At 31.3% G+C, this 21,278-nt stretch overlaps 1 protein-coding gene across 1 annotated transcript in view; it reads right to left on the reverse strand.

The window, feature by feature from the left end:
• Pka-C3 (Protein kinase, cAMP-dependent, catalytic subunit 3) overlaps positions 1-21,278 on the reverse strand; it is a 200,182-nt gene that overhangs the window by 40,597 nt on the left and 138,307 nt on the right. The window contains exon 2 of the mRNA XM_085956179.1: positions 11,564-11,732. Coding sequence (XP_085812305.1) covers positions 11,564-11,732 — 169 coding nt within the window. The remainder of the gene's footprint in view (positions 1-11,563; positions 11,733-21,278) is intronic.

A 21,278-nucleotide genomic window follows, 5' to 3' on the forward strand; every position in this document is an offset into this window, starting at 1 on the left:
TACATATTATCAATTACCTATTCCTCGAATCGAAATTATATTATAGTTCCTGTTCCTGCCATCCCCCGTAAAGTACCATACGCCCTACTGTCACAGTACCTATATCCACATGACACGCTTAACTATTTACGTTTTCAATCATTTTTTGGTACTGTTCGGTTATACGGAATACAGCGGAAAACGCTTGAAAATAGCCGATAAACTGGATTATTTGTTAGGTTAACCTAACCAAACCTAGCCTAACCTAACGTAACCCAACCTAAGCTAACCCAAGCTAACCCAAACTAACAAATAATCCAGTTTATCGGCTATTTTCAAAATGCGTTTTCCGCTGTATTCCGTATAACCGAACAGTACCCATTTTTTTATAACTTCGTTTACACTAAGTATTATTTGTCAGTATTCGAGTAATGTATACAGCACACTTAATAGGTATATTTAACCAGGGCTCGAAATGGACCGGAACGCACCGGAGCGCCGTTCCTGTTCGTGAAATCGGTAAAATTATCGCTCCGTCTCGTGGAATAAATAATTTGACCGTCTGAGCTGGATAGGCCATAATATAATAGAAAATCTAACATACTTAATTTTATGAAAAAAAACACATAAACTTTGATAACTTTACTATGTAAAAATCTTCAGAAAACTGTCGAGCGCTCCGGTTCGTAAATTTTTCCATTTCGAGCGCTGTATTTAACTATGTATGCCTTTGAAATTATGATTATTTTCAAGTTGTCTTCCACTAGCGAAAAGATCAATAATCATATTTATCGGTTCAGCAAGCTTCTCGCCATAATATGATGTACCTATCAAATAAATATTTGGATATACTAAATCAAAACCGATCGTATTTTATCATTTCTGTTTTCGTGCTGGTACACATATTAATTTTATTGGAATACCACATTTAAGGAGTACAAAAGTCACTGTCCGGTTTCTGCATACAAATTATTAAAAATACAAATTTAAAATATTAACGTTAACGTTGAATCAGTCGTAGTGATAGTGATACGTATTTAGAAGGAAGATATTATGATTGGTTACATGTAAGTTGTACGTATGCAGTTCATCGTGGGAAACTTATTCGTGCGCCGCAGTACGTGAAACATGAGTTCGTACAACATTTTATCAAATGACGAGTTCTTCGTTGAACATTTCACCGTGGAATACATTTGTACGTACGTTACAAAATGCGGTGATAGTTTTTAAATAGTACTGTTCCAATTAGATTAACCCTTGCCTAACCTAATCTAACCTAACCTAGTAAAGACAGGCGGCTCTCGTGGTGCAGTGGGCTAGGCGCTGGCCTTCCACCCGAGAGTTCTGGGTTCGATTCCCGGTCATGACAAAAACATTTATGTGTTTTTCTCAAAGCCTGGGTGTTTGCGATTGTTCAAAATTACTAACAACCACCTTGTACGAAAAAGCAAGGACATGGTTATTAATAATTCAAAAAAAAAAAAACCTAGTAAAAACATCTCATAAAATTTGCCACATGTTGTAGCATACGTACAAATATACTCCACGGTGAAATGTTCAATGAAGAACTCGTCATTTGATTAAATGTTACACGAACTCATGTTTCACGTACTATGGCGCACGAATAAGTGTCCTGCGGTGAACTGTTTACGTACAAATTTCCGGATACAATTATGATTAGGTGGGTGGGGGATACAATATCTCAATTCAAAAATGAGGACATGGCCTCTTTACCTGACATAAATATCAACAAAATAATTTTACGTTTTTGTTTCGTGCATTTTAATCACCAAAATTTATTTAAACCTATCTTCCAATAAACTTTCATAAACTTCTGTTCCATGTAGCGTGTCGCATAGCTTATCTATTTTGAATGCTATCTTTATGGTTAACGAGGCAAATTAATTTGTCTATTCTAAAAGTCATCCTTGTATTGGATGCTAAAGAGTATTATGGCAATAAATACAGTTTAACAGATTAAAATATCGAGAATTTCCGTAACTTAATACGCGAATATATCAAGCGATCGGTAGATACCGTCAGAACAACAATATATTATTGAGCATACTTTATAAATCCCACGCAAGCAGGTCTGCTAATATGTTGGGCGCCAGTGGACTCAAGTCTAGATTTAAATTTAAGCCAAAGAATAACAATATTATAAATTCAATGCCAAAGAAAATTATTATGGTTACATTTTAATTATTTATAATATACCTATTATCATTATAAAGTTTCAGTGTCATATTATTATTTCATTTTGATTTCTTTGTGAAACACGTGCCATATTTTAAATACTTTTCGATTTTATTGAAGATGGGTTTATTTATAACACGAAATATCTGTCAACATAAATAATCCAATTATCGTAGAATTAACATCTTTTTTAAACCATAACAATAGAGTACCATTACGTCAATGCTAATTCAATTAAGGGTCATATTTAGTGACATATTTACGATAAAAATTTATATTTTATAATCTTTGTGATCCCAAATTTGACAAAAATTGGGCATTTTATTATTCAAAAAATGGGCACGACTAACACATTTGAAGATAATTCTAAAGATACTGATTATAAGCTATATCTTTGACCATTCAAATATGATAAACATACTACGAATAATGATTGCTTTATAATAATTATTGACCTAAGAATAAGGTAGTATTTTTTGAAATACGTCATTTCTATTGGCATTTCCCAGTGGTTAAGCTACAACATACGGCCGTAGCCATAAATTGACAAACGATAAATGAAGAAGGGAGTAAGATCATGGTAACGCGCGTGTTTGAACATGTACCGTTTAAAAAAAATCGGTTAGGTTAGTCAATACTTATTATAAGCAAACATTATTCGTAGGATGTTTATCATATTTGAATGGTCAAAGATATAGGTTATAATCAGTATCTTTAGAATTATTATCTTCAAATGTGTTAATTGTGCCATTTTTTTTAATAATAAAATGCCTAATTCTTGTAAAATTTGGGATCAAAAAGATTATAAAATATATTTTTTTATCGTAAATATGTCACTAAATAATGTTAACATTAATTTTATTAATGGTTTTGTAAATGCGTTTAAAAATTAATAAACCTAAATAATCTTAATACCACTGCACTGTACTGAAATATGACTATATTCTAAAACATTAGAGTGATAGGTTTAAAAGAATACTATTTTATGTAATAAAAATACTTTATGCAGTCATCAAATGTTTAAAATAAATATAAAGGATATAAATAGATTATCTACAACGTTTAAGGAATGTCCAGGGTTATGATCTGAAAATACCATAAAAGCTCCATTTTGACCTACGCTGAGCATGTGGGCCATTAATAGGTATTATTTTGTTTCCACTTTTACACGAGTCCACAAATTATTTTATCCCTCATAATTTTTGCAAGATTCGACGTAATGAAGCTGTGACGCAATATTAAAAAAATTTGCGTTTCCATTACGTTTTAATGTTAATTTTAATGTAGTCGTATATTAAATTGTACAAACCTAATCTGAAGATGATTATTGAATTGACTAGAAACAAATACCTGGTGGTAGTGCCACCTGACAGCATTATTATAGGTGGCTCGAACTCTTTCATTTGTCAAGCGGCGACGTTTAGAGGTGAATTTAGTAACAATACATAATACAATAATAGAATTTGCTTTATATTGCTACCCATTGGCCGATATAAATAGTCAGTATTATCAGTTATTTTAATTAAATTTTATTGTATATAATCTTTTAGTTTTAAACTATTATTTTTGAGCACAAAAAGCTACACAAAACCGTCTTATAAATTTGTACTGAGTCTACCTGATGGTTCTTCCTCGTCCATAATGTTTCTATTTTTTGATTGACTGTGTATTCGATAACACACAATGTTTTATGTAAACGCCACTTTGTTGATTTTTTAACACTTTCACTTTGATTTATTCACTCCCGAAATTTATTTAATTTGAATCGAGCGTATACATAGAGAAATTGGCAGTTTCAAAAATATATAGTTTTGAAAATCGTTTATACCTATACCTTTCCGTTTATCTGTCACAAATTTGATTATATGTAATTTAATACTTTTTATATACTCGATATGCTAATTATTACCTACTTCACTTTTAACGTGTGTCAATGAGAGTATCCTATCATTTTTGTCTTATTTCACGGACCAATTAAAATGAATGATTCCCTTATTTGCGTGTCAGTTTATTATTCAAATTTAGAACTACGTGTACGTTTTCTCTCACATTACGCCTTTTAGTGCGTCTTTTCCCTGTCTTGCATATCGCCTATACATTTATATATGTTTTCTCTAATGCATTACAGATAGACATAGACATATAGATAAATCAAGACAAGTATATAATGTATTTCAAAACGCAGTAGGTACCTATAGCATGTAATCTAGTATTAAACACACCTGCAGTATCTCGTGTCATCTTCAGACAAGGTTGATCCACTGATGGATGAATGCTACCCTAACTTCTTCCACTCTTCTCGATTCAAAGTTTTTCACTGCCATGTATTTCCTTGATGAGTTCGTTGATTGATCAGATTTTAAAAGCGATACTGTGGTATTTTAATACTTTTTGGATACAACTGTATGACTATTTGTCTAATGCAATAAAAATAATAATGTAAATATAAATATTTAAAGTAAAGACACAATTGAGAAAAAAACTTATCGTTTTTACATACTCAAGATCAAAATGCAAATAATTTGCAAGGTCTCAATAGTTTTGTATCTTCGTGAAGTCTCCTTCGAAGAATGGCATTGAGAAAAATACATGTAAGTAGATCATATTACAAATGATTTTGCAAAGTCACTCACTGTGGACCAGCTCGATTGATTTCCTGATCGATGCAATGTTGTGGTGAATATAATTAGAGGTCGATGGAGCATCTAAAAAAACGAGTAGGAAGAAAATAGTGAGACTAATCGTGGTATTTTACATTTTAATTGATTTCTTTTGCCTCCATTACGTGCGGTTTTATTTGTAAATGTCAATTTCAGTGTAGCCTTACGAGAAAATATCTTTAATATAATTACTTACATATAATTTGAGGAAATAGTAGAGATTTGTTTATAAAACAAAGATTATCTATTTTTTTATCAAAATAGTACCAGTGGGATACACAAATAATTATTCCAGACAGTTTCAATAAGTACCTTTTGAATTATAAATTTGAAACTCGATTGTTATAAAATGTATTAAACTATGCAAACATTGTTGTCGCAAAAGTTTCGACTATTCTCTAAAGTGTAGCCTGTAGAGCAGTGATTCCAAACGTGGAGCGTACGTCCCACCGGGGGGCAATTTGAATGTTTTGGGGGGCAAAACGGTCAACAAAATCATTTGAAGACGAAGTATATCACAAAGATCGCACTAATTTTCTTCCGAGTTGTACATGTAATGTACCTAATATACCTACATATTATATTATACTAACGAAAGTCAAATTAAAAATATTATTGCCTATGTGCATTTTTTATTTGAAGCCATTCATTTTTTTCAGAATTAGTTATACATATAAGATTTTGATAAACCGGGGAGCATGAAGATTTTTGAAGCGTTGAAGTGGGGCTTAGCAGAAATAAGGTTGGGAAACACTGCTGCAGAGACTTAATTTGGTACACAATTTAGAGTAAAACGCATATTTATTTTTCACAAAAATACAAAATTTTATAAAATACGAATTGTTTAATTTGTTATTCTAAAACGTTGAAAGAATTTATAAAACTATATTATTTTATCGATAAAAATATACAATATCCTAACTAAAACTTAAGACGCAATAGTTGTTTTTAACTCTAAGTTATTATTTTTCGGTGTTTTTTTGGATTGCATGTTTTATTACCTACTAGATATCCCTAGAAATGGCAATAGATTGGAAATGTCGCTCGGCGACTGGAAAACCGCTGGCCAAATACCGTCATACAGTCGTACTCAAGTGGCACTAAACGACCACAGGGACGCCCGAAACCCCGGGTTCGGTGGATGTATGTGGCACCGAAGAACTATGGACCAATAAGAGTGGAGGGGGGTAGGGAAGGCACTCATCCAGCAGTGGATCGATCCCAGCTGATGATGATGAGATGTTACCTGTAGCGTTATACTACACCAAAGTAATAACACTGTATTACCCTAGCACTTCTCCTTAATTACTCTACACATAATAGTAAATCTGAAAACGTGTACCTACCCACTTGAGATTTATTTGATAAACATCGTAAGATTTTCCACGCGTTTCCACTTATATAATCGCTTTTACTGAAATTAACTATTGCATAATAATTAATAAATATCGACAAAGGTCATGAAAAAATAGGTAGAAAAATTATTATTACTATCCTCTTATACTTGAGGGTAGGCTGAAAAATTCCCAGCCTAAAGAAAAATACACACATCAAAATATTCAACAAAAATATTTCAAATCATTTTTAATTGTTTAATATAATCTACTGCACTTTTACAAACGATCCTTGGAAGTCGATATCCCAATTATATAATATCTGTATTCGTTAAATTACGATGACAGAATTTTTTGAATAAATTTATATCTAGACGTGATATGTTTTACAAAATTAAACATAGTTTTACAGCAGTTCATGACATTTCAGAGTAAAAGATATCTTCAACACCTTGCCGTCCACCTTTAAACATGGTTGCTAACTATAGGAACGGAATAGATTCCTATAATGTATCAGACATATCTTCAAAAATTTATTCGGTTTACAAACAATTCATAAAAAAAGCTATCAAACAACTGAACATAGTGAAGTATTATTCATTTTCACAGAAACACACTAAATTTAAGGCGATACATCAGTGAAACGGGAAATAATTTTCAACTATAGGCGCGATGAAATTTTGGACTCGCTCGCATTCTGAGAGAGAACGTCGAGCTGGAAACACGTCACTTTGTTTCGTAAAGGCGACGGGCGTATTAATTTTTAAATCGTGTAAAGATGACTAAAAACGTTACCCATTTACATTAAAAAGAAAACATGTCAATGAATATATTATTATTGTTACTAATAGAACAATAAACAGAACATAAAATAGTACGTATGTTGGATTTATATGACAAATTATATTTCGTTTAGTATTAGTCATTTGTACCCGCGACCCGCAATCCGCGCATCGCCTAGCCATGATCTTTTTAGACCGTGCCTCAACTGAGGTACAATCTGAAAGAAAGTTCAGAAAATACCTGCTCGAGGCTGCGAATATTTCAGCCTGCCAGTATACTCACTTGATATTGCCCGGTATAAAAATAATTGCGTGATAGGTAGCTAATTATATTAATACTCCATTAATTTTATCGACTGTTAGTAAATAAACGTTAATTTGTTATTATTCGTGGGGAATAAATCGTGAAAGCTTATTGATTGAATAATAATATTAATATTAGGTACGTCAGTCGGAAGCTGCAGTAATAAAGTTATACCTACCATCTCAACCATAATTAAAGCAAACAAAATGGTTTTATATTACACCAGCTTCTTACGTCAAACGATAACTTACTTTATATAAAAACAAAAGCTCACGAAATATTTGCAGCTATATCTTTTTTAAAAGCTCATTTATAAATAACATGTAAAAGAAAATATAAATAAATAATATTACTAATTATGTTGTAGTCTCACTCCAACAATTATGCAATTTCTGCATTCAGCATTGAATACTTATAGAATATCTTAATATTTAAGTTATCGAGGGGTGTTGTATGAGGTGATCTTACCCCCGATGTTACGTATATTGTTCTAATGGTTGCGTCGTGTGTGACATAATATGTTCGGGCAGTGATGGATAGAAACACGAGTTGGTATTTTCTTGGTTTTATATTATGGCAATAAAGTTCGGTAACACGGCACTATGAAATACATTATATGAATTCTACTTTGAGTCTAAAGGTTTAAATTATACTTTAGAATTTAGATATTAAAAGAGACGCGGACGAGTGGCGCGTGTCGACTACATTTTAGGCAAGCTCAAGGACGACTGGGTTTTTGTTGCGTCATTGTCTATGGTCTATAAATGACCATATTATACAACAACATGACAGTTGTAGGGTTATACAACCTCTGTAAGTAAACACGTTGGTAGAATAAGTCAAATATATGAATGAAAAAAAAATGAAATAAAAGTATGATTGATTTATCTATCAACCACACACAATGTAGAATATATACATAATAGGTATACATTTGCAATTAATGAGTGTACATATTGCCTAATATTAATATCGAAAAATGGATCCCAAAAACACTTAAATAGAATAGTATAAAACTTAAATCAATTATAATTTAAAAATATATAAAATAAATAAACGTTTTAATAATATTGACATATTATATATTGTATATAACAACTGATATATTATATCAGTTGATAACTTCCATATAACTCTAACTATGTCATTCCAGCGCATCTATTCTGTACATAAGACTGCCATAATAGGCCGCTATCGGCAGCTATCGAGGGTAGTTTTTCATTTTTTGTATCTAAGTATTAGCATTTATTGTAACAATTTCAATAAGTTAGTAGTAATTGTTACAATAAGTGCTGTGTTTTAACAGCACCTCTTGGCTATGTTAAGGCTATACCTCAGTTGAGGCATGGTCTAAAATGATCGTGGCTAGGCGATGCGCGGTTTGCGAGTCGCTGGTGCAAATGACGCATGCCGACCGAAATATAATTTGTCATATAAATCCAACATGCGTCCATTTAATGTTCTGTTTATTGTTCTATTAGTAACAATAAAAATATATTCATTGACATGTTTTCTTTTTAAAGTAAATGGGTAACGTTTCTAGTCATCTTTACACGATTTAAGAATTAATACCCCCGTCGCCATCACGAAACAAATTAACGTATTTACACCTCGACGTTCGCTCTCAGACTGCCAGCGAGTCCAAAATTTTGTCGCGCTTATAGCTGAAAATTATTTGCCGTTTCACTGAAGTATCGCTCTAAATTTTAGAGTGAGATTGACAGTTTTGACTATTTAAACGGCTAACTTATTGTAATTGTTACAATAAGTGCTAATACTTCGATACAAAAAATTAAAAACTACCCTCGATAGCAGCCTATAGCAGACTTGTGTATAGAATAGATGCGCAGGTGGACTAAACCGATCATGATAATTTAATTAATATAATATACCTACAGGTGTCCGCCATAATTAATTGTTAATCGATAATATTACCCAAAGTGATTATTTTATATTTCGATCATTCTTAGTTATTCTAAATATACTTATTCGGTGGGTCAATTAATACGAAAATTCTCTTGAATAATATAATTGAATGAATGAATGAAAGGAGAAACAATAATAGTTTGAAACAATGCAACCAACACGTGCCAAAGAGTAAGTTGGTAATCGATAATAAACAAAATAATTTGGATGAACATCGGCATTCGGATGTTACAGCTTATTAGATCAAATGGATAAACATTCTAAATTCGAAATTACTAATTTGATTTATGAGCTACAAACTTACAATAATGTATAATTTTCGAAATTACGCACGCGCTGATCTGTCCGGTGTATTCTCTCGTGGGACAAAATAATTCAATACAATTACCTGACAACTATCGGAACGAATGCCAAGAGATACGAGTAGTTGTATTTGTAGGTCTCCATTTACAATAAATATTTTGTTCATTGCTATATAGAGCCTATATGTTATCTCAAAGTAAAAAAAGACTTACATGACTTGAAAATACCTAGTAGGTGTGAAAATACCGTGTAGGTACTTAGTGACGTTAGTGGTTATCGTTATTTCATTTATTCACCTTCCTGTATATGCAACCTACACTGTTTCTGGATTAACAATAATACTAAAACTAATGGTCATATGCATAGATATAGTAAAGAAACCAATCTGGGTGATTCTATATAAAAATGCTACTAAATAAAATAATTTAAGCCAATGAGGATCCTAAAAATCGATAATTTTGAACACATTGCACTACCCGCTATTTTTATTGTTTCAAACGGGACGAACCGTTCTACGACCATGCCGATGGCATAGTACACTTATTGCATTTTCAATCAATTCCTGATTCGGTCTTGGTTTTATTGAAGAACTCAGAACAACTTTTGGTGGGTTATAAGAAAAAAAATTAAAACCTGAATAAAAAAAAATTTACCACTAATATCGCCTGGCAACATCGACATTATATATCTTTGTGACCCCTAGAACCTATTCCAATTGTCAGAATGCGTTCCGCATATTATGTATACGAAAATTCTATGGGATCCTGCACTATTGATGGCGTGATGTATCTAAACTACATCAACAAATTAATCAAAGGACATCATAATACATGCATGTAGATGCCGAAAACCGAAACCCGGGGTCACTAAAAACGATTCAAATGAAACAGTACAAAAGTTATATTAATTAAAATTCAAATTTATTTTATTATTCGATTGTAATTCCAATATCATAAAGATGGTGAATTCATTATTTTTTAACACTGTCATTACGCGCGGAATATCGGGTCAAATTATAAAATTCCAAACAGCATTTTCCGTACAGTATGCCGATCAGAATGTAATTGCTTTGGATAGTGCGGCGCTGTTTTCAAATAATACAAAGCACGGAATTCGTGGGACGAATTCTAATCGATTGATCCTTCGCTATCCAACTGCCAGTGAACGCTTGGAATGTCATTTTGAATTGAACGGCCTTGCGAATCGGCTAAATTAATTTAATTTCATGATTTTTCTCAATAGGATTTCATTAAATATAGGTACCCAATTCAAATCAAATAATTACAATTTACTAATATATAACACAAGTAATGGGGTTAATGACTTACAAAAAAACTTTGACTTTTGACCATCAATGAAATAATACTGTTATATATAATATTCAAATTATATTTATTATCATAAATGACTATGTTTATGGGACCTTGTGAATATGTATATATTCGCTCCCAAGGAAACCACTTAAATTATAGTTTATTTTCAATACTTTATTTAACTATTCTATACAAGATCATTGACTTGGCAAAAGCTTCCTTGTCTAATAAAATGTCTGACAAAACCGATTCTATCGATTTCAAAAAAATACATATTTAAAAAACCAAAATTTTGCATGGTAGATTTCCATTCTACATACAGTATGTAGCATTAAAGAAAGATGTTATGTATGTTAAACTATCTAAAGGGTTTTTTTTCTAATGTGTTTTCGAACCCAACCAGGAATAGTAATATTGAACGGTGTCATATCATACAAACTATAAATATATATATATTTTTTTATTAACTATATAATGTTTGTGGACGTATTAAATAGGTTAAATTTATAATTGTATATATTATCATGTTTCTTTAATAAACACATGCTGTCTTTTCTACTTTCTTGTTATATTAGTTGTTATTTGTAATTCAGATATTTTTATAATTTTATATTTATTAATGTATTATGGCGTATTGGCCAATCGCTGTAATGCCGTAACACTCTTTTTCTAAATAAATAAATAAACAATAATAGACTTATACAGTTTCTTCGTGGAATCTGTCAAATTATAAAATAATAGATAATAATAAAACATTCCAACTTACAGATTGACGATGAAGGGATGTCTGATCTCTGCGAGGATACTTTTCTCGTTCTTGACGTGCTCCACCTGCTTCAGCCTGATGACGTCAGCCATCGCCAATATCTTCATCGCCAGGTAGCAGTCGGCTGCTTTGTCTCTGCAGAGGCATACTCTTCCGAAAGTCCCTGTGCCTGTCAATTAATAGAAAATGCCTATTAGAAATGTATGTATATAATATTATCATTAATGTGTCTAATAAACTAACGTTGATATAAAAAAAACCATATTGCCATTGAAAACTTGGTTATCTCCGTTTCTAAGACATTGCTTACAGTACGTAAGCGTTCTGCTCAATACATAAAATATTAGAAAAATGACTACGTACCAATTTAAAAAGGGTGTATAAAAAAATAATTAAGTACACACAGAAATAAAGCCACCAACAACCAAATAATTTGGACTATAAATATAAAGAATCTGTTATGACATTTGAAATTATTTGACATGCGCGTGAAGCATGGTTAGGTTGATATGATTGTTACCACAGATATGAACATCGCTCAGTTGCCATTCCGATTCTCTTATTCACACTATATAGCGGACATGCTTATGAACATTGTGCTTATTTACTCGAGTGTAGTTATAAACGGTTTAACACAAATTGTATAGGATTTTCAACTAAATAATAATGCCGAAGTGTGGTACTGCTGTCTGCTTATCTACTCATTGTAACAGATTGCTTTTTTTATACAAATAGATGTCATAGCAGTAGTGTGAAGTTCCCTGCAATGCGAAGTCACCTGTAGCTAACTTCATATCTGGACCAGATGTCTTTTTTTGCTTATGTTTCATACATTTAGGCTACATCTATATAGAAGAAGGTTTTTAACATATTTGCCAACAACTCAAAAACACATTGCCAAAAATAATTCTTATTAATTGAGTTAGCATTTACTTGGTAGAATTCCATTTTACAAGGAATGAAAATATAATTAATATTAAATTCTACAGGTTTTTAAAAAAGGTTTGTCGATAGCTATTTCGGTTGTAACACCATTATCAAGACTATTCAGATACGCCGCTTGCCCTTGCTTAAATACTACACGTGTATAGATAGAGACAGAATACATTCTCTTACTATAAGTATTTGAATATACGCACGTTATAAATTTTACTTTTCTAAATTCGATGTAAAAACAATAAATCTCTCATTATTACGTAACCCATTACTCACGTAATTTTTAAAATAATAAATCAAATAATGTTCGTAATTCAAAATCAACACGGCGTTCCAAATTTGAATTTCGCCGAATGACAAACGATCTCATTTTCACCTTCCCTTCGTATATGCACCCACGTTTGCACGTTGCAGTGCAAAAACAAGAAAACATAATCGTTTCCAACCTCACTAATTTGTATAATTGTCTGTTTAAGTTTGCCTACTTATGTTTTTTTCGAGGTTATGTTTAATAAGTGACGCCAAATTATTTCGCTGCATTTGTGTTCAAGTTCATTAATCAATCATATTCAATTTATTTTTTATGCAGAGTTTAACGGAATTTATTTGGGTCAAGTTTGAGTACTTAACAAGCTATTATGGATCGTTTAGTGATTCTCAATAAGCATTTATCATCCTAAAAAAAATACAATGAATTTATAATAATACTATTTTGAATTCATTTAAATTTCCACGTAAAATAAATAGTTTTAAAATCAATACATCAAAAAAAACAAATACTTATATTTTTATACTGTATCCATTATTACAGCACTCTCAATACTGATATGAAAACTAATATATTAAATAATTTTGACTTGAAAAACAGATCTGTATAAATTCTGTCACAATAAAAATAGTATCTATGATTAATTAAGTTTTCAATGTTTATTTAAATTCATATAATTCTCCACAATTTTAGCGAAAGATTATAATTTTTTAAAGTTGAGAACTGAAATATAAGTAAGTAGTTATATAATAATATATCAAATGTCGGAAATATCATAGCAATTGAATCGTATAATAATTATGTACAAAAGCTTTATTATAACAATTGAATTGGTAAAAGTTATTTATGCATATTAGTAATTTGTTTTTAATTGATAGTTATTTTGGGTGACATAATATAATTATAACACTAATCTTGCTTGGACTTGCTATTTGCTTTAAATTTCTGTATGCGTACAAAGCAAAGGCGTATTCTTGAAATTGCGTTAAATATTTCGCTAATATTTGTATCATCTACACGCGCATCGCGCATGATTTTGTCATAGTCAAAATTAATAATAATTCGTCTATTCAACTATTTCATGCAATCGATTGTTGACAAACTAATACGATAAATCATAATTTAATATACTTACCATAAGTTATTTTAATGTTACTAAATCTGTCCATATGGTAGCAACAGTTTCATTTTTGTATTGTTTTGTTCCGAGATTTAGTGAGCGACTCGAGCCGTGTTGCCGATTTTATCATGATGCCAACACTGGCTAACTGTCTACTTTACTACGATAACAAAGAGTGTAGAAATCATAGAGGATTCCGGAACTGAAAGATTCAGAAACTTTTGGGCGAAATGATTGCGAACTTTTTTCAAGTCCGCAACCGATATTAGATCTCGCCGCCCACAGCGAGATTTGCCATTGTCATACGCCTACTGCGAGCCGCCCATCGACCATGCTTTAAAGATATTCTGCAGATAATTCATGTTAACTCGATGTCTGCAACTCTCGAAGTACCTACAGATTCTGTTGACACGGTATTGTATGTAATTCCAAAACGGTTCTCAAATTTTCTAGAATAAATAAAACTCGATCAGTTATGGGTGGTAGCAGTACCTACATCGATAATTTTATAATTATTTTATTACAAATCGAAAATGCTAATACAAAGGTTAGTGTCAACTTTGAAATTAACAGGAAGGCAGTTTGAAATAGGAATTTGATTGGTTTCATGTTATACTTTCCACTGTTATTTGCAAATGTATTGAAGATTACATTCTAAACAATCTAACCTCATATTAAACAACCCATACGTTCTACTTATAATATATGACCAGTAGATATTGTGATATGAGAGATGAAGAATGCCTATATCATATTTTCAATATGTGTATGGACGTACGTTATATGAAAGTATGGTGAAGCAGGCAGGTTATATGAAAGTATGGTGAAGCAGGCAGGTTATATAAAAGTATGGTGAGTTAGACTGGTAATCAAGTTGCGGCAAAACTTCCACGTTAACATTATTATATTATATGGGTACGTTATATTGACGGTCAAAAGGCCAAAGTAATTGCTCCGTGACGTCCTGCATTTTTTTTTATCGCGTCGCTATTTCTCGTAAGTTGTCGGCTATTGTTGGCCTGCTTCATTCAGTTGTATGAGAGAGCCGATTGCTTGCCCCTCTTTTTATTTAATACCTCTATGGTATGGACCCAGAAAATTTACTTGATAACTTAAGCAATCTACATTTCTAATAAAAAAATCTGTTTTAAACCTCTTGTGAGGCACCGAAAATCAAAATGCAGTTAATTTAGTTATCAATGCGTACTATTGGAAAATTGATTATATTTCACACAGTCAACAGAATTCGGGGTTCATGAATCAACGTTCTCCATTTTTATCTACCCTTTGCAAGGTTTGTGGCGGATGCTATGAATTTTACAGTGTTCCTTCATCTAATGACTCCATCTCATCGATAGTAACCTATTGTTAGCCTATTTACCAGTTGGCACACTACTGAAAACAATTAACCTTTCAGGGCTTTCTGGGTTTCGGCAATTGTATGTCCAAATACGATACATTTACATATTAATATAATATGTTAACTCTACAGTGGATAACAAGTTAATTAGGTACTTCATTTATGTATGAATTATGTTTTTGAATACTGAAATAATTTGTATTAATTAAATTTATTATAAGTTTAAAGTTTGAGGATCACATAGTATATTCTAAGTACAGTTTGAGTACTTTAACAGATGATAAACCTTCGTTAATGAATTTTGTGGGAGTGAGTTGTTACGACAGATTGTTGAGGTAATCTCTCCTCTGTTAGAAATATATTTCTCGGTATTTTTGGGACAACCGTTATATTATTAATTACAAATATATTGAATGTAATAAAAAAACACCATTAATATGTTAAGGACCCAGGTGACCTACAATGGTTTAAAATTTTTAAAAAAATGTAGTACCTTCTGGAATCTGAAGTCTGAAAAATCTTTATATTAGGAATATAAGTATATGGCATTATAATTTTTTTCATCATATAAGTCAATATTTCACGATCACATAAAATATATTAATACTATAAAAAATAATTTATTGTAAACGTCGTCATATTAAAAAAAACATGTTTGTTAAATCAGATGTCCATGGTTATATAAATTTTCAAATTATTATTATGTCAACACGTACATTATAATGAGTGGTAATATTAATTAATAATAATATCAAGTAAAATATGTTCGGTAAAGTTTCCATTGAAGTCTGTAATTGACTAGTAATTTTGGAGAAATTGAGATCTTTTTATATTTTCCGGGATTTTTGAGTCTTTATAATTATATAATATATTGCAAAATAATATGCTGTTTTCACAATGGAGAAGTGGTAAATTTATCGTAATAACTCTTTTAGATTTAGTGTTAAAATATACGGTACCTATCTGTGTTTGTATTTTCAGACAAATTGGATGATTCGGAGATTCTAGAATTTTCCGGATGCAACAGCCAACGTAATAATCTTTTCTCTTTCTAATGCAGCAGTCATATTATTTACGTATCTGCCTGACGCATACTATCTATTTCGTCATGAAAAGTTTAATTTTTCGGTGATCTTATTTCATCACCCACGCAATGACGAAAAATATTGATCATTCCATCTAACGGTAGGTACAGTCATTTGAAACCTTTTATTAATATTACCATTAATCCATAAACACCTACGTAGTAAAATTTATCAATTAGCGATTTTGTCAGTCAATATAATTCTAATAATCTATAACGTCCTTAATTTTCGTCACACAATAATATAATATGTACATCAGAACCAGTGTGTCTTAATTCAATTTTTTTTCCATAAAATTGGTACAAATGTCGTTTCTAAATTATCATATCATCAAGACACGATTCACATTTTGAGTATATTTATAATATATTTTATACTTAAAATGCCTAAAAATCAAATAGACTTAGTAAGTCCATAAATGTCAAGCAGCTAAAAATTGATAAACTGCATTATCCTGAAAGTTTTCATTTTCGACTAAAGGCGATGTCAATAAATAAATAGTATTTCAAGTTATACACAATTATATTTTTATAAAAATCGACGTTTTTTAAAACAAGTATAAAAAATATTAAAACTATAAATTAGTCAAAAATAGAAATATAAAACTTAATAAACTAAAATTTAATAATAAATATGAACATAAAATATATGTAATAATAAGATGGGGTCCTTTGACATATTCACATAAAAGTTTATCTTCGATTTAAATAAAAAATATTTTTCAGATACACAATAGTTATAGTTGAAATTGTAATTTATCAAAAAAATGTCTCAAATTGCAAGCTTCGTATTTTTCCGCTATGTGCCCCTGGTAGGTAAAGACATCGCCTTAATATACACTGGCTCTTAGGTACGGGGTCAGATATGGGACAAGGTACGGGGTAAACCAACATTTTCAGTTCAAGATGAAGCACATGGCCCCCTACACAGTGTGCCTTTATTATGTGAAGTACACACCTTGAGATCATCAAAGTTTCAACCCAGTCACAGCACTGCAACTTGAGACTATTAAAATGGGAATTTAAAAAAACTGATAAATTATAAGCTGACCCTTCTAACGTAAGTTACATCTGTTACACGGTATGCGGAATGATAATGTGACACATTGTTCTGTTATATTACTTAGGTATTTTAATTCGATCAAATCTTTCAAATCTGATATATCTTTTCCAAACCACTACTTTAAAAGACACCATCTAATGGTTTCGAACTAAATCGAATTGCTGCTTGCCAAAAATATATTTTATTTTATGCGATAAAAAACATATACGTAAAGTAAGTTGTCTTCCCCTGGTTCAGATGAGTTAGTGTTGTTTTTATAGACTGATTCACACCAGAAAGTGGTCGAATTTATGAGGAGTCATCAACTTAAATCATATTGCAAACTCAGATTTCCTTGATCCGTATTTTTTATTCGTAAATTCTTAAGACATCGGTGGAAACATTCAAGTTACACAAATCAGCAGCGGAAAGTTTTATGATGTTATTTTAGATTTTTTTTAAATATAACATTGTATCAATTCCATCGCTACGTAATCGTTAATTCAAATTATTTTTCTATTGTTTTTTGTTCATATGTGTTTAAACTATTAAACATGAATTGAAAACACTAATCATTACGAAGGTACTTACTTACTTAGCGTGTTGCTGAGCTCTCCCGAATATCTGTGAGAGGTATAATCTGACCAAGATTTAAGGTCCATTTTTTTTTTAAATCATTGTCTCCACTGAATATTGGCCTGTCAATTACCTACGTGGTCGCAGTCATGATTTATTCTGGATTGGAACCGTTTCCTCGTGTCAAGCCTATCAGGCACCATTAGCTCGGGGTGCAAGACTAGTAAATGCGCTCCCTAAAGACATAGACATTTTCAATGATGTACTTTGCATTTTATTTTTGAAACTGTATTTTTCTGTATAAAATTGTATTTTTTTCGTTCTCAAAAATTATATTTTTCTGTATTAAATTGTACTTAAGTATGTTTTGATTTTTTTTTTTTGTTATTATTATTGTTATTATATATATATTTCTTTTTCTATATTCCCTTCTCTCTTGTGAGGGTAATGTTTGACTTATAATGTAAATCTCATGTTGTGTACGTCTTGAATTTAGATTTGTTATGTCCACAATGTTTTGTATTCTTAAATAAATAAATAAATAAATAAATGACCGTAACATAAACAGTTGAGTTCGTAAGCAGACGCGACTGTTCTTAGTGACGAATGTGATCACGAAGAGGCACCTTGCTTTTTCTCTATTATCTTATTATGATAAAGCGTAACAAAATAGTATGTAACTGAGCACTGAATCAAAATTTCTATATATGTACCCATATAATAATAATATATATTATGTAAGTTTTCTATAGTAGTGATAATATGTGCTTACTATTTTAAAAGCAACAAAATAGATCCTATCTTTGTCAAGTTAATTATTGTTTGTCGAACGAAACCTAAATCTTACCTACATTATATTCATAATATAATGCATGTAGGTCTATTCTATACTTATCGACCGCTAAAGTGATAGAGTGATAAATACGACAGCTAACTAGGGTAGGTTTGTATCAAAGTATTAGCACTTATTGTAACAATTACAACAATAAGTTGGCTGTAATTGTTGCAATAAGTGCTATATCTTAACAGCACCTCTCTTGGCTGTGATAAAATTTAGAGCGAGATAGACAATTTTGACTGTTCAGATGGCTAACTTATTGTAACAATTAATTATAATACCTCAATACAAATATGTAATAAATACTATCACTTCATCACTTTAGCGGTCGATAGTCGCCTTGTGTATAGAATAGACCTGCTGGTCACAATATCTACCGTAATCAAATATTTATATACACAGTCCTACATTCACTAATTTAATAAAAAAAAAACTTCTTAAAATTATATAGACCAATTTACGAATAATAAATGAAATACTTAGACATATGTAAATGAGCATTATAAACGGTTGAATATTAAAGTAGCATTTTTAGCAAATAGTTGTGAATTTATTTCCTTTCCCTAAGTGAGACGGGGTGACGCCGGCGCGTCTGAGGCGTCGCTCGTGGCGTCGGCCACAGTGACCTACTAAATGAGATAGCATTCATGTATGCATACAGTGCCCGTGAACTCTCACTTAATAATATGTACATTCTTAATAAAGGCATATTGTGATCTCGGAATACAGATGGAAATTTTATTTGTTATTTTTATACTTCACCGAATACATGCATATATTATTTATTATTCATTATTCTGTATATTGTTATTTAAACACCGCTTTTTTATCAATGATTGGCTGTAATTCATTAATGATTATATTTCAAATGGATATAAATAAGTGTAAGCTACAGTTAGTAGAATAGTTATAAAGTAGGTTCCAGTTTCTAAAGCCGTGGGTGAGAATTCGAATAATCTGAATATACTCTACTCGCAAAGAAGTCTGTTAGTACAAACACCAACCTGCAATGGCCCACATACTACGCTTATGAGCTAAAAGGTAACTTACGTGATTGAGAAACTAAATCAATACCTATTAGGAAAAAATAATCTATCTTGATTTCAATTCAATTCAATTCAATTCAATTTATTTATTTTTAACATATTGTGGACATTACAAATTATAAGTTTAAGACGTTCACAATATGACATTTAGAAACAAAGAAATATAAAACAGTATTACATAAAAAAGAGATAGATGGTATGTTATTAAACAGTAGAAATATGTAAGTACATACAAAAATATTAATTAGATAGGTACATGGAAGTACACTGGATGAGTTAAGCAGACCCTATTTAAAAAAAATATTAAATAACGTCCATCTATACTCATCCTCACGTGGGTGGAATATATCAACACCCGAAGCAATTTCGTTGAACATAGTTATCGCCCTCCCAATTGGCATTACCAGTGGCAGGTTGGTTCTGCACCTTGGGAGAATAAACAACCGATGTTCTCTATGTCTAAGATAGTTATCAGGGACACACAGGTCAACACTGTCCAGAATGGCAGAGTTCTCATTTATACCTCGTATATAAATATACCTCAATTAATTTTTATGTCATTCTGAAGTCTCTCTAGGAAACCAGTTAAATACCGTAAATACATAGCTTGGAAAAGCCTCCGTAACATATATATTAGGACTATCTTCAAACATTTTTTTTAAATATAATATTAACTATTTTTTCTCGCGACACCCGTTTTGCAGTGCGTAAGGCGCTAGCCTTCCACCTTAGAGTTCTAGGTTCGATTCCCGGTGAAAACACAATATTTATTTGTTTTTCTCAAAGCCTGGGTGTTTATGATTGTTCAAAATTACTAACAACCACCTTGTACGAAAAAACAAGGACATGGTTATTAATAATTCAATAAAAAAACTATTTTCTTTTTTTTTTGTGCAAAACATTATAGTACAACCATTAAAACTAACTGCTCACAAAATATCACCTTCTGATAACTCCATATTAATTACTTTCTATGAAATTTGTTCTTTTTTTCCTCTTTTAAAATTCCAGGCACCCCAGACACAGCCGCTCTTATCAGAAAAATTACTAATGTCCTCAACTCAGGAGTAACATGGATGGACATGATCAATGCCAAGATTTCAAGCCCTACGCAAACCGTTAAAAAAATTCAATCACCACTATTCCCAACAGGGTTCCCGACAAGGCCGCCGCGCAGACAGACCGCACCTCCTCACTGACCAGAAGACAAACCCGCAGCATCCATTACCAATTATTACCTGTATGATAAGCGACTAAAAATAATGAAGTGTAAAGCTATGCCTTCTTTCGTTTCTTCTCAAATAAAGTACTAAACAATCGCCAGATAGCTACTTAACTGTAAGACTTATAAAGTGTAATATAATAATACTTAATACAATTATTGTATGGAAATAATTAATAATCCCATAAAAATACTATTATGAGCATAATATACCATTAATATA

The sequence above is a fragment of the Rhyacophila brunnea genome, unplaced genomic scaffold (genome assembly GCF_057557595.1).
Source record: "Rhyacophila brunnea isolate RB1 unplaced genomic scaffold, BYU_Rbru_1.0 scaffold_5, whole genome shotgun sequence".
In the NCBI taxonomy this organism is placed as follows: domain Eukaryota; kingdom Metazoa; phylum Arthropoda; class Insecta; order Trichoptera; family Rhyacophilidae; genus Rhyacophila; species Rhyacophila brunnea.